Genomic DNA, 14,345 nt, shown 5'->3' on the forward strand with positions numbered 1-14,345 from the left:
GTAATAATTTGAGCATGACAAGATCAATCGTACTCACATACCTACGAACATAAACAAATAAAGAGACACAAAGATTTACGTTGGTTCAAAAAGAATAAATTCTCCTACTTCCATGGGTGGTAACCAATTACTATAATCAAAGTGTTTACGAGTGTATCTCTCACATTCTCACGTTATAAAGTCTCATTTATAAAATTTCTCTCAATTGCCTCTTGACAAATACAAAATGTCAATCATTCCACATTTTATAACAAAACTAAATAAACCTTTATTTAAGCATAATGTTCATATATGAATTACGAAGAGATGAACAAAATGAATTCAATAGGTACATGAATTGAAGTAGAGAATGTACCAAAAGTGTTCCCGAGTTAAAAAGATTCATGATCCAAATTTGATCCAAATTGGACCCTAAGTTATTAAATTAAAAGAAGAAAGAAGATTAGATCATGTTTTAGGCTAATATAATAATAATACTAAATTACCTATGGGAGCCGTGGTTTGACCTAAGTCAATACTATGGTCTCTTATTTTATTCTTTTGCTTTTTTTTTTTTTAATTAATATTCTTTTGGGTTTAACATTGAAATATGTTTTTTAAAATTTTTCGAAAAAAAAATTTAAAAGTATTTTTGAAGTTTAAAAAAAAAAAAACAAAAATATTTTTTAAACATTAAAAGGGTATTTTTGAAACAATTTTGAAAATTTAAAAGGTGTTTTTGAAATAAATTGTTAAGGATTTTGATCCAAAACTAACGTTAAGGACATTTTTGTTATTTTTTTAAAGTTGGTATTTTTGAGATAAAATGCAAAATTAAAAGTAGTTTCATTAATTTAGCCCAAAAAAAAAATTAAATCAATCAACTTTACTTTTTTATATATTTATTAAGAATCATGCTCATAGTATCACCCCAAAAAGGTTCAATTTCTTGTAGACTTTCAAAACCCATGTCCATGTTTGGTAAAGTTCATAAATCTTAATTTTTAAAACCCATATGTAATCCATGGTTTTTTTTTTTTTTTTTTTCTTTTCAATGGACATGGATTTAGAACAATAAAATGAAATTCCATACGAAAAGATGAGACGATTGACTTTTAAAATAATAATTGGTGTTTTTATCTACTGAACTATGCTCGAATTGAGATAATATTGTATTGATATATACTAAGGGGATTGAATTTTCTCTTCCAAAGCAATTCAAAAGCTGCGTGCCAAAGATCATCATCAATTCAAATCCAATTTGGCTTCTTGAAAATATTGACCATCTATATAAGCATCATTTCCCACACTTCTTTCTCCAAAATAAGAGCAAAGATGGGTTGGTTTTTCACTGTTCTTCTTCTCTTTATTGCATCTTTTGCTAATGCTTGTGATCGTTGTATTTTTCAATCCAAGGCTGCTCATTACTACGAGGATGCTCCCACTTCATGTAAAAAAATGTGTCTTTTCTATTTACTTCTTGAATGGTTGAATCCAAAATGAGTCATAGATATCAAATAGTTTTAGTTTTAATATCAATGCTAATGATGGATTTGTTGGGTGTGATTGAGTTGATATAGATGGAGGCGCTTGTGGGTATGGAAATTTGGGGTTGGAGATGTCCCAAGGCTACTTTGCAGCTGCTGTGCCTTCTCTTTTCAGAGAAGGGATGGGTTGTGGTGCATGTTATCAGGTATATTATGCATATTTAGCTTTGATTTGTATGTGTTTGGATTGCTTTTTTAAGGGTTTAGGTTCGAAAAATAAAATGTTCGACTCAAAATGAGTTTGAGAAATAAGATTAAAATTGGGCACAACGGCTATAAGGAGTTAAAAATAAGCGTAGATTCAAAGGCGGAGGTGATCCTCCTAGACTGCTCGGATCCCCCGAGTGAATGTCAAGTCTTAATGAGGAAGATTTTGGACCCCAACGATAAAGGAACAAGCATTTTCGAGGACTAGCCTGATTCCTATTATGTCTCCTGTCAAGCTTCCGTCCTCGACCTTGTCAATAGACCTGAGCCCTTGAGGTGGAAGTGAGCGTGTTTAACCATATGAGAAACCCTTGAATCCAAATTTTAGAAAATATGTTTTTTAGTGAAATTTTAAAAAATATTCTCACTTCTCCACGATTGTTGTTGCCACCCATCACCACCTCACCATTATCAACAACGGCTGCCACCCACCAAGACCATCCGGTCATAGTGTTTACGTAACGGCCTAATCTCACCACTAGCAGATATTGTCCTCTTAGGGCCTTTCTTTTCGGTCTTTCCTTCAAAGTTGTCTGCTAGGAAGAGGTTTCCACACCCTTGTAAAGGGTGTTAGGGCTTTTCCTTCCCGGCTTCCCCTCAATGTTTTTAAAACGCGTTTACTAGAGAGAGGTTTCCACACCATTTTATAAAAGTGTTTTGTTTTCCTCCCCAACGGATGTGGGATCTCACAGTTTTATAGTCGTTTCTTATAGTAAATTGACATTTGAAAACACTTTTTTCACGAGCAATCGAAACAAACCCTCCGTCTACTTAATAAATTTGCTCCTAATTCACTTGCTTCTCAAAAATATTATTGACCATGAGCATATTATTTTTGCAGGTAAGATGCAAGAATGCAACACTATGCAACACAATGGGGACTAAAGTAACTTTGACAGACAAAAATTCTGACAACAGAACAGATTTTGTTGTCAGTAAAAAAGCTTTTACTGCTATGGCTTTAAAAGGCAAATCCCAAGAACTTTTGAAAACTGGAATTGTTGATATGGAATACAAGAGGTAAAAAAACCACACATACTATTTTGACATATAATATCATCAAAAGGGACTCATTTTTTTGGCATCCCCTCGTTGCAGGATACCTTGTGAATACAACAAAAATTTATCAATACAAGTGGTGGAATGGAGCCACAAACCATACTATTTGGCTATTAAACTCCTCTACCAAGGAGGCCAAACCGACATAACCGCCGTCTATATAGCAGCTCAGGTTAGCTCAAAAAAGAACTCTCGTGACCATTCTTGTTTAGAACTACTTTTTTGGAAGTCTCATATTGGTTGAAGAGGGGAACGGAACATTCCTTATAAGGGTGTAGAAACCTCTTCTTGGCATACGCGTTTTAAAAGGGAAATCCCAAAGAGGACATATCTGCTAATGGTGGGCTTGAGCTCTTACAAATGGTATCAAAACCAGACACTAAGCAGTATGCCAGCGAGGACGCTGGCCCCCCAAGAGGGGTGGATTGTGAAATCCCACAACAAAGCATTCTTTAGAAGGGTGTGGAAACCTCTCCTAGTAAACATGTTTTAAGTCCTTGAGGGTAAGCCCAGCAAGATAGTCCAATGAGAACAATATTTGTTAGCAGTAGACTTGGATTGTTACAAATGAAATGATATCAGAGTCAGACACCGGGCGGTGTGCTAGCGAAAACGCTGGTCCCCATGGGGGTTGATTGTGAGATCTCACATCGGTTGGAGAGATGAATGAAGCATTGTTTATAAGAGTGTGGAAACCTCCTTCTAGTAGCCGCATTTTAAAAACTTTGAGAAGAACTCGAAAGGGAAATTTCAAAGAGGAAATATCTGCTGGTGGTGAACTTGGGCTATTACATATAGTATCAGAACCAGACACCGGGCGGTGTGTCAGCAAAAACTAGGGCCCCCAAGGGGGTTGATTGTGAGATCCCACATCAGTTAGAGAGAGGAACGAAGCATTGCTTTTAAAAGTGTGACACCGGGCGGTGTGTCAGCAAAAACTAGGGCCCCCAAGGGGGTTGATTGTGAGATCCCACATCAGTTAGAGAGAGGAACGAAGCATTGCTTTTAAAAGTGTAGAAACCTCTCCCTAACAGACACATTTTAAAACTGTGAGGTTAAGGGCGATACATAACGAGCCAAAGCAGACAATATCTGTTAGTGGCGGGCTTGAATTGTTACAACTTTTCAAATGGTTAAATTTGGTGTAGGATGGCTCGGGCGAGGGGCGGTACATGAGAAGGAACTATGGACCAATTTGGGAGACCAATAATGTGCCTGGAGGGGCCATTAAGCTAGTGGTGATCGTAGTTTCTGGGTATAACAATGGGAGGGGGATCGTGATAGATTATGCACTGCCTGCTGGTTGGAAAAATGGAGAAATTTACGATACTGGGATTCAAATCAAGGATATTGCTTCTGAATATTGCAATCCTTGGCGGTGTGGCGAGGAACCATGGAAATGAAGCAACTTTATAAACATCAGAGCTTAGTTACATATAAATGTGTGTATTATTCCTTAATTTCCCCAAAAAAATAAGGTGTTTATTATTTGTGTAATGAGGATTGTAAGAATTCAGTAGAGTTCTATTACCAAATAAAATAAAATAAAATATTAATATTGTGTGAATGAATCTTAGAACGTTATGGTCGTAAATTTATTATTAAGAGTTCGTTTGTGTGAGATCTCATATCGATTAGAGAGAGAAACGAAACATTCCTTATAATGTCGTGGAAAGATCGATAACTATACAGTAATGGATTAAAGCAGATAATATATACTTATCCTGAATTTATTTTGAGTGGAAATAAAATTTATTGTATAAATATGTAATAAAATATATAAAATACATTAAAACAAATATAAACCATTAAACAAGTTTATGTGTATTCGAATTTATAGTTTAAAAGTCAAACTTTCTACTCTGTCTCAAAAATACTTTAAAATTTCAAAAATAAGTTTGTTCGTTAGTTTTAGATGAAAATTGTTATTATTTTGTTTTAAAAATATCTTTGAACAATATTAAAAAGCTTAATGGTATTAATGTTACTTACAAAAGTACGTAAAACATTTATCTACTAGAGGATATGTTTAATAATAACTGAGATTTCCGTCTTCTTTTTTTTTTTAATTATTCGACAACTCTCTCTAAGGAACTAATAGCCCGGGGAGAACAGGTCATTTGACTGGAAGATTAAATTGCGGAGGCTTGGTTCAATCAAGCCATTGTTGGTAGATCCTAACACTCATTATGTACACAATGAGGATCACAATCATTGATTTTGGGTACCACAACAAGCCAATCCGAGAAAATAGAAGAGAATAATCCACCTTTTGCCTTCCTAGCTCGCGGAGCTACATACCAGAAAAAGAAAAAGAAAAAGAATCTCTATATTATTTTGATCAGAGAATCCGGCATTCGCTTGCTGCGGATTCGGCAATAAGAACTAACTCGGCGACAATGAAATGTGAATAACCCGTTCTCCTCTCTTTGAAACAAGGGACGCTTCTGGTTCATCTTTGAAGTCTAGTCCCATCGGCCATGCTTTCTTTGTAGATGCCTCCTTAGAGAAATTTCCCTAGTCGCCTACTCTACGAATTCACATAAAAGGAAGACCGGACTGAATCCATCCATAAACCTAGACCCCGCCAACCTTCGTAACCAAAGCTTCGATATAATTTCGAAACATTTTGATAAATTCAATAATATTTTATAAGTGAAAATATAATATAATTTTTATCTACATAATTTTAAAAATATACAAAATGGGTAGGAACGAAAAATATAATTTCTTCTGCCCGTTTAACTAATGATGAGAAATTTCTACCTATTTTCTATCCTTCATTCTCCTTTTTAAAAATTTTCACGTTCGAGATGAAGATTTAAGTTTCATTTATTATTTGATTAAAGAAAATAAAATAAGAAGACTGAGTTCAAACAAATAATTATTAATAATAACAAACAAACAAACTAAGACCATTGTATTGTCAAACTGCGACAAGACAGCCTAACATACATTATCAATTATTATGTTCTTCTCTTCTTTCACACTGCTTTTTTTTTTTTTTGTATAAAACAATGGAAAGAAAAATTAAAAAGTGGTAACGACATTACACCGGTCATTTCTCTACGAAGAGTGAAGACTATCCCTAGACATCAATACGGGTCATTTTAATATATTTTGTTCTCACTCGTATACTTTATAGGAAAATTCTTAGATCACCTAATATATAATTGATCGAAGCAAAATACAGTTAGCTCTGAAGTATGATTGAGCGGCTGAAAAGGGTACAGGTAGCAGCTTTCCATTCTCTTAAGCTTTCTTAGTTATCCTATCTTCAAAATCGCTCTTATTTAGACGTAGTCTTGGTTTCAATATGTTTTGACCTCACTCGCGTGCTTCATAAGAAAAAATTTCGATCGCCCAACACAGAATTGCTCGAAGCAAAATATGCTTAATTTTGGAGTTTTTATGATTGAGCCACCGAAAATTATACAACTAAAAACTTTCAATTCTCTTAAGCTTTCTTAGTAATCCTATTTTTAAGATTGTTCTTAATCAGGACGTAATCTCGGTTTATTCTGTACCTCTTTTTTTAGTTATATCTATATCACGCCAAATCAATGACAATTATATTAAAGAATGTAAGCAAATGGTTAGTTTTATTTAATTTATAGTTAAAATTGAAGGTTAGGAGGAAGTGCACTAAAGATCAAAACTTTACTTAATCAGCTGACTCGAGGAGATGGATTCTTACTCTCTTTAAGTCCAAACAAAGCTGTTTAATGAATGGTTCTTGATCATAAATTAGGTCAATCCCCAATTGATATCCACTCTGAGTCACCTATATAACTCTTTGCGTTCATCGTCATACAACCATCAAACAATTTCCTAAACGAAATGGCTTGGTTTCTTGGCTTTCTCTTCCTCGTTTTCATCTCTTCTGCTAATTCTTGTGATCGTTGTGTTTATCAATCCAAGGCTAGCCATCTTTATGATTCTCCAACTACATGTAAAATATTTCATTCTTATTATACTCTTTCTCGTTCTTAGGATAATTGCATGTACAGATGTTCGTAGAACAGAGCAGGGTAGAGACAAGGAAGCTTCTCTGTCTCCATCTCCACCTCCTATTTCATTTTTTCATCCTCATAAAATTCTTTATTTACTTTCACGGGATAGGACGGCGATTCACATCTGAGAGTTCATGGGAATCCGGTTCTATGAGATTGAATTTTTTTATCCATTTTTTATATATTTTCTTAAATTATATTCCTTTCAAATAATTTTGTAGTGAATAATTTATTTCAACCTAATTTCTAAAATTCAAATTTCAATATTACTGTTCAATATTTTATAAGGGATTGCTATTTTATAAGGGATTGAAAAGCATGGTCGAGAATTGAGATAGCGAAAATAATCCCAATTCTCGACCCTATTTAGTTAATGAGTAAAAATTTATTTCTATTTTTAAAGGAATTGAAGTGGGTCGGGAATGGGGATGACAAAAGTAATCACTATTCTCGATTCTATTTAGTGAACAGATAGAATTCTCCTTCTCTTCCTTCTTTCATTCTCCATTTAAACGAGGATTTCAGCTCGAGAAGTTAAATGGGCAACTCGATTTTCATAATATGATCAATTTGTTTATCGATTTGGAACAGATGGGGGAGCATGTGGTTATGGCAACGTGGCCTTGCAGTTCTCTAATGGCTTCTTTGCAGCTGCGGTGCCTTCCCTTTACAGACAAGGAGCTGGGTGTGGCGCTTGCTATCAGGTGATTTTTCAATTTCCTACCACAAATTGGCAACTGGGCTTACGTTTTTTGGTTTGATTTTTATAGGTGAGATGCAAAAATAGAAGGCTTTGTAACACATTAGGGACTAAAGTGGTGTTGACAGATCAAAACAATGACAATGCAACAGACCTTGTTCTTAGTAAAAGAGCTTTCTTTACCATGGCTCTCAATGGTAAAGGTGCCGACCTGCTCAATCTTGGCGTTGTCGATGTTGAATACAAGAGGTGAAGCTTCATTATACTCGTTAGATATTCATTTTAGTTCTTATACTTCAGGTGTTCACATATTTTCGATAAATCTTTAAAACAGTTCATGTGATCCGTTTCTTTTGTTGATTTTTCAAAAGAAAAACATTTCCTTTTAAAATTTGAAAATATGTTCTCATAACGTCTTTTTTATCAAATTTGATAGATTTAAATAGAATCGAACTTACAGGTATGCAAGGTTGGGTTAGGTCGGGTTGAAACATTTTTTAGATCCAACACAAGCAACAATCCTAACCTAACCCAACTATAATCTTTCTTTGGGTTGGGCTGGCAAGGTGTTCCAATCATTTATTCAAATTTTTTGTTTTTAATAAAAGTAAAACATTAGTTTGTAAAATATCTATTTATTCACCTTCAAACATTTAAATTTGCAACTCAATTTCAATATTATTTTTTTAAAAAAATACCTTCAAAATATTTACAAATTACTTTAAAGAGAGGGCGTAGTTGGATAAAAATAAAATAAATAGGTGCAGTTAGTAAAAATGTATTTTTTAAAATTAACCACGTATAATATCAGGTTGGTTTGATTCAACCTAGTCTAGTTTTACGAAACTCATAAACGAACTTGATCTATAAAATTTTCATTTATTTGAACTCAACTCAAATAAGTTCATAACTCAGCCTAAACGGTACAGATTGGATTGGGTTGATCAGGTTTTTTCAATACCCCTAATAAAACCTGAAGTACAAGATCAAAGTGGTATTTTAACCTAACAGATATCATCTTTTAACGCACGAATATATGAAATGAAACCCGAAAAAACGTCTCTTTTTGTAGGGTGGCTTGTGAATACAAACACAAGAACTTGTTAGTCCAAGTGGAAGAACCAAGTTCTAACCCATATTACCTAGCTATCAAATTCTTATACCAAGGTGGGCAAACAGACATGGTAGCCGTGGACATAGCTGAAGTGGGTACCTCAGGTTGGAGCCATATGAAGAGAAATTATGGAGCTGTTTGGGAAACAAACAACATCCCTGAAGGAGCATTACAATTGAGGATGGTGGTGACTTCAGGCTACGATGGAAAATGGGTTTGGGCAAAATCAGTGCTTCCTGCTGATTGGAAAAGTGGAGGCATTTACGATACTGGAGTTCAAATCAACGACGTTGCTAAAGAGAGTTGCCCGCCTTGGCAATGTGGTGATAAGCCATGGAAATGAACAAATATGTTCATATACTCATCTATGTATTAATAAAGAATTCTATAGAATTCCATAATCAAATGATGAAATGTTTTGAATATACACACTTTGTATGATCTTGATCCTTTGACATGAATTTAAATGGAAATTTACTGAAGTACGTGTCACGTAGTTGAATAGTGTGATGAAAGTTGTGATATCCCACGTTAACTGGAGAGGAGATCAAAACACTTTTTGTAAGAGTGTGTAAACCTTTCTTTAGGTAATGGGGAAGCTCGGTGAAAACCCAAAGAGGACAGTATTTGGATGAGCATCATTCTGTTGTGTAACTCTAAAAGACAAGTCCAGGAGGGAAAGCCCAAAGAGTACAATATTTCCGGGAAAGTTCAAAGAGTACAATATCTGCTATCGGTAGGCCTAAATCATTACAATAGTAACTTATATCTGTTATTGGTGGGTCTGGACCGTTACAATAGTAACTTTTTAAAGTATATTAAACAATCCTTAAAGCAAACTCTTAAAAGGGAAATTTACTCTTGAAGAACACATTCAAAATTCATTATAGTACAAGAAAAGAATTGCAACTTTTGGTACTTCAAACATAAATATTTTAAAATCCGACAATATTACTCATTATATTGACGGGACAATATTACTCTTTATATTTCGTAAATATTTTAAATTTACTTTACAGTAGAAAAATTTAAGACCTATAATCATGTGGTAATGTTCGGACTATAATTTATATCGTGTTACAATCACATTTTTTAGGTCTCAATTATTTCAAATGTGCTACTCGACCATCGATTCATAATGTAAGAGAAAATTTTTGAAAATATGGGTTTGAGCACATAGAAAGCAAGAGCATCCTTAATATTGAATATAAAATCTTCATCATTATTAATAAAACAATCAAAATTCAAGTAGTGGAGAACATTAATATTTGTCTTTCACCTAATTTTTCTTTCTTATATTTTACTTCTTTCTCTTTTATAATTATCATTATGAATCCATATAAAATACCCACTAATCATTTATATATCATTTATTAATTTTGTATTTGATACACGATACACATAAAAATGCTTAATGCTTAGTGTTAGATGTCACGATCATCCTTGTCCAAAGCATGTTACCTATAATTGCATGACAGACGTTCCAGTTTTGCTTGTCTGAGTCGGTTGACTGGGAGGATGTCACAGTCATGCTTGTCCAAAGCATGTTGCTTATAGCCACATGACAGATGTCCCTGTTTTGCTTGTCTGAGTCGGTTGACATGGAGGATGCTTGTCCAAAGCATGTTGCTTATGGCTGCATGACAAATGTCCCAGTCTTACTTGTTCGAGTCGGTTGACAGGGACGCCAACCAATTGAGTGGGGGAGGATGTTACGGTCATGTTTGTCCAAGGCATGTTGTTTATGGTTGCATGCCCGTTCCAAACCCCTTTTTCATGCTTTCATCTTAGATAGGCCTCTACCATTTCATATCGGGTCAAGTTTTGTGTTTTTGTTTTCCTCTTCAACCGATGTAGGATCTCACATTAAAACTCATATTTCTAAGCTTCAAAGTTGCTTCTGAAGTCTCACGATTCGTAAATTTGTGTTTTTATTAAAAACGATGCATATCATCGAGAAGTTGCCCAAACTATGCTGTTTTCCTTTTCTTCTAATTCTCTTTATTTCTTCAATTTCGTTTGATGGACTCTATATTCTTTAATAATCACTACAAATCCGTAGCAACACGGCTATCCCACAATCTAAACACGCTACTTTAATGAAACAATAGCTTATTAATTGAATAAAACATATATCATCAACTAAAAATTTAGTTAAAGATTAAATACAATACTTCAAGCCCATCATTATCAGATATTGTTGACTTTAATTTGTTATATATCATCATCAGTCTCATGATTTTAGAACATCGAAACAACTGAATCTAACATTAAAAATAGAAAAATTGGACATATTGGTGCATAGTCATCCCCCACGAAAAGGGGGGTTTTGAGTTGATTCTAGTAGTAAGCCCTACCTATATGTATAGTGCGTTGAAAAGAACAAGTGGCTATATAATATAACCCATCCAAAAGCGCCACGCTCAGCTGTAGTTGTTAGTGCGCAGCCCAAATAGGGTCGGTGCGTGCGCCACTGCCGCCGGCCCATATAGTCTCCACTCAAATTCAACCCTCAAAATATCTCCTTCCCTTCACGCGTTTGAATCGATCTTCTTTCCTAGTCGATCTACTGTCAATAAATCTTAATTTTTATTAGAATTTACTTTATAAATTGTGAAAGATATATTTGCACGGTGAAATTCTACTTCGATTAGAGAGAAAAACGAAACATGTGAAAATTTCTATGTAGAAGAAGGGTTTTAAAATCGTGAGACTAACGACGATACGTAACGAACTAAAGGGACAATATCTACTAGCGGGTAGACTTAGACTTTTACATAGTGTCTTTGAGTTGTTACACTTTGGTCTCTTCGGGACGGAATTTCAACTTACAACTATTTCCAACTCAGACCCATTATTCTTATCCATTTCTTTTAAGTCCCTATTGGGTTCACCCTTCCAATCTTGACGTAGAAATGTCAATGTGAAATCTCTCACCAATTCGATTTTCTTTTCATAAATAATATTAAATTACTAATTTTTTTCTATTAACAAATTTTAACCGTAACTACTCAAGCTAGTGTCACTGACATATATGGTACCGTACCTCACGATTTTTAAAACGAGTCTAATAGGTAGAAGTTTTCACATCTTTACAAAGAATTTTTCGTTCCAGTCTCGAACCAAGGTGAGATCTCGCTCCGTTAATAAATTTTATGACTAATATATTAGTTGATTAAAAAAAAATTAAGAAATCCAAAAAATCTATCATTATTCCACCTGTATTCCACCATTGGCATTAAGCACCTATAAAAACATCTCCCTCCCCTTACTTCTCTCTCACTCCAAATCCTTCCAAAAAAAATGCCTTTCTTCTTCCCCCTTCTCTTCCTCTCCCTCCTCTCCGCCGCCACCGCCTGTGATCGCTGTGTTCATCAAGCCAAAGCCGCCTTCTACCAGGACGAGGCCGCCGGAGCATGTACATTTCCCATCCCCCACGCTTTAAATTCTTCAATTTTCCGCTCTAAAACACAAATCCAAGCTCGACCCAGATCAAATTTCCACAATTAACGAACTGGGTATGTTTCATTTCTTGCAGACAGAGGCGCCTGTGGCTATGGCGATCTGACACCGGCGCTCGCAAATGGCTACTTCTCCGCCATCATGCCTCCCCTTTACAAGTACGGCGCTGGCTGTGGCGCCTGTTTTCAAGTAAACATTCCCAAACAATCCCCTGTTTCCACCTCCCCTGTTTCACCTCCCCTGTTTTGCTTGTTCGTGATCGGAAATGCTCTGTTTTTGCAGGTACGGTGCAAGAATGACAAAATTTGCACCAAAGAAGGGACCAAATTTGTCGTGACGGATCGAAATGACAACACATACACCGGATTGGTTCTTAGCCAAAAGGCTTTTGGTGAAATGGCTGTGAGTGGGAAAGATGGATTGCTTCTGAGTTATGGAGTTGTGGACGTGGAATTCAAAAGGTGTCTTGGTTTTCAATGATGGGTTTTGTTACACCTACCGTTTTGATTGATTAATATAATCACCCACCTTGATGTGGACCAATTAAAAAGTGGTTTATCTTATGATCTTATCCAAATTTGATGTTTGTTCTTAGTGGGGTTTCTGTTTTTGTAGGATTCCTTGTGAATACAAGAACCAAAACTTGTTGATTAGAGTGGAAGAATGGAGTCAATATCCAAGTTACTTAGCTATTAAATTGCTTTATCAAGGTGGTCAAACGGAAATTGTCGGGATGGATATAGCTCAGGTCGAGTAATTTTTACTATTTCAAAACATTACTCTCAAACATATCGTTACTAACGAGTTGAGAACATACGACAGGTTGGTTATTCGAATTGGGATTATATGGGTAGGAACTATGGAGCTGTGTGGGAGACTAAGAAGCCGTTACCAAAAGGGCCATTGCAGTTGCGATTCGTGGTGACTTCTGGATATGATGGAAAGTGGATTTGGGCTAAGTATGTGCTTCCTGCTGATTGGAGACCTGGACTCATTTACGATACTGGAGTTCAAATCTATGATATTGCTAAGGAAGGTTGTCCGACAGAGCAATGTGGTGATGGACAGTGGCGACGACGATAAGTATATTTGATTGGTCCATCACATATATGTTATATATAAAGTTATGGTATTTGATGTCTAATGCCATGTAATGTAACGTAACGTAAGAGAAATAAAGATGAACGGTGTTGTATCATAAATATAAGTAAATAATAAAGTATATGAATTATTAATGGTATAATATTTAGTTATGGGTTCCAATTGGATGGTCTTGTTCTATTTAAAATTGTCTTGTTTTCACATTCACTTCGTGGATATGAACACATAAAGGTAATAAAAGCATAATATGAACGAGTGACATATTGAAGGGAACTATTTTTGTCCTATGTTTAGGATTTTGTATGAGATAAAATCAGATCAGATCATCATCCCGTACAAAATATATTACGATGAATCGGTATAGTTTTTGTGATTCTTTCAAGTTTTGGAGAGATTCATGAATTTTGCAATTCACGAGTAGAATTGTATGTCAAAACTATTCAAATTGAATTAATTAGGGTATCTCGTGGAGTATTCAAATATTGGGCTAAGGAATACGTTCTATGTATCGGGAATCCTACATCGGTTGGAGAGATGAACGAAACATTTATTATAAGAGTGTGAAAACCTCTCCCTAACAGATCTGTTTTAAAATTGTGAAGCTGGCGGCGATAAATAACGGGCTAAAGCGGACAATATTTATTAGCAGTGTGTTTGAGCTATTACAAATAGTATAGAGCCAGACATGGGCGATGTGCAGGCAAAGACGCTGGACCCCCAAGAGAGGTGGATTATGAGATTCCATATCAGTTGGAGAGAAGCACAAAACATTTGTTATAAAATGTGTGAAAACTTCTCCCTAATAGACACGTTTTAAAATTGTGAAGCTGACGGCAATACGTAACGGACTATCAATAATGGTTATAACGAAGGCAAAAAAATAGTTGGCCAAATATTGCTTCTTTTTATTCGAGTTTTCTTTAAAAAAATAAAATAATAATTATGGTTCGATATTGAAGTATGAACATAGTTCAACTAACGCGTATCGTTGACTAAAATATATATAAATGTATATCATCGAAATTGATAGTTTACTTTTTTTAAAAATGGTGTGTTGGGCTTAAATTTCTTCTTTTAACATTTTAATTTCATATTATAATTTTAAATAATCAATTAAGTTATATTTTTTTAAGGTTAAAATTGGGATGATTCGAAAAATTCGA

The 14,345-nt window shown here is 34.9% G+C and overlaps 3 protein-coding genes across 3 annotated transcripts; all 3 read left to right on the plus strand.

Moving 5' to 3' along the window:
* The first annotated feature begins 1,303 nt into the window (after window positions 1-1,303).
* LOC111811784 (expansin-like A2) lies at window positions 1,304-4,269 on the plus strand. The gene is made up of 5 exons (XM_023698812.2): window positions 1,304-1,429; window positions 1,560-1,672; window positions 2,575-2,753; window positions 2,832-2,964; window positions 3,941-4,269. Exons 1-5 carry the CDS (start codon window positions 1,315-1,317, stop codon window positions 4,193-4,195), a joined length of 795 nt encoding a protein of 264 aa, XP_023554580.2. The 5' UTR covers window positions 1,304-1,314; the 3' UTR covers window positions 4,196-4,269.
* A 2,355-nt stretch (window positions 4,270-6,624) lies between these two features.
* Window positions 6,625-9,067, plus strand: LOC111811782 (expansin-like A2). Its single transcript, XM_023698809.2, has 4 exons — window positions 6,625-6,744; window positions 7,397-7,509; window positions 7,576-7,754; window positions 8,578-9,067. The coding sequence occupies exons 1-4, from the start codon at window positions 6,633-6,635 to the stop codon at window positions 8,960-8,962; spliced, it is 789 nt and encodes a 262-aa protein (XP_023554577.2). The 5' UTR covers window positions 6,625-6,632; the 3' UTR covers window positions 8,963-9,067.
* Window positions 9,068-11,877: 2,810 nt separating this feature from the next.
* Window positions 11,878-13,324, plus strand: LOC111811778 (expansin-like A3). The gene is made up of 5 exons (XM_023698806.2): window positions 11,878-12,037; window positions 12,158-12,270; window positions 12,364-12,542; window positions 12,697-12,829; window positions 12,904-13,324. The coding sequence occupies exons 1-5, from the start codon at window positions 11,923-11,925 to the stop codon at window positions 13,162-13,164; spliced, it is 801 nt and encodes a 266-aa protein (XP_023554574.2). The 5' UTR covers window positions 11,878-11,922; the 3' UTR covers window positions 13,165-13,324.
* The last annotated feature ends 1,021 nt before the right edge of the window (window positions 13,325-14,345 follow it).

Source organism: Cucurbita pepo, chromosome 15 (genome assembly GCF_057944985.1).
Source record: "Cucurbita pepo subsp. pepo isolate OVF chromosome 15, ASM5794498v1, whole genome shotgun sequence".
Lineage (NCBI taxonomy): Eukaryota > Viridiplantae > Streptophyta > Magnoliopsida > Cucurbitales > Cucurbitaceae > Cucurbita > Cucurbita pepo.

Excerpts from the sequence above, each read along its gene's own strand:
- LOC111811782 (XM_023698809.2), top strand. The coding sequence starts at position 6,633 with ATGGCTTGGTTTCTTGGCTTTCTCTTCCTCGTTTTCATCTCTTCTGCT. Across the intron at positions 7,510-7,575 it reads GGTGTGGCGCTTGCTATCAG|GTGAGATGCAAAAATAGAAG; the intron begins GTGATTTTTCAA and ends TGATTTTTATAG. Across the intron at positions 7,755-8,577 it reads GTCGATGTTGAATACAAGAG|GGTGGCTTGTGAATACAAAC; the intron begins GTGAAGCTTCAT and ends CTCTTTTTGTAG.
- LOC111811784 (XM_023698812.2), top strand. The coding sequence starts at position 1,315 with ATGGGTTGGTTTTTCACTGTTCTTCTTCTCTTTATTGCATCTTTTGCT. Across the intron at positions 1,673-2,574 it reads GTTGTGGTGCATGTTATCAG|GTAAGATGCAAGAATGCAAC; the intron begins GTATATTATGCA and ends TTATTTTTGCAG. Across the intron at positions 2,965-3,940 it reads CCGTCTATATAGCAGCTCAG|GATGGCTCGGGCGAGGGGCG; the intron begins GTTAGCTCAAAA and ends AATTTGGTGTAG.
- LOC111811778 (XM_023698806.2), top strand. The coding sequence starts at position 11,923 with ATGCCTTTCTTCTTCCCCCTTCTCTTCCTCTCCCTCCTCTCCGCCGCC. Across the intron at positions 12,543-12,696 it reads GTGGACGTGGAATTCAAAAG|GATTCCTTGTGAATACAAGA; the intron begins GTGTCTTGGTTT and ends CTGTTTTTGTAG. Across the intron at positions 12,830-12,903 it reads TCGGGATGGATATAGCTCAG|GTTGGTTATTCGAATTGGGA; the intron begins GTCGAGTAATTT and ends AACATACGACAG.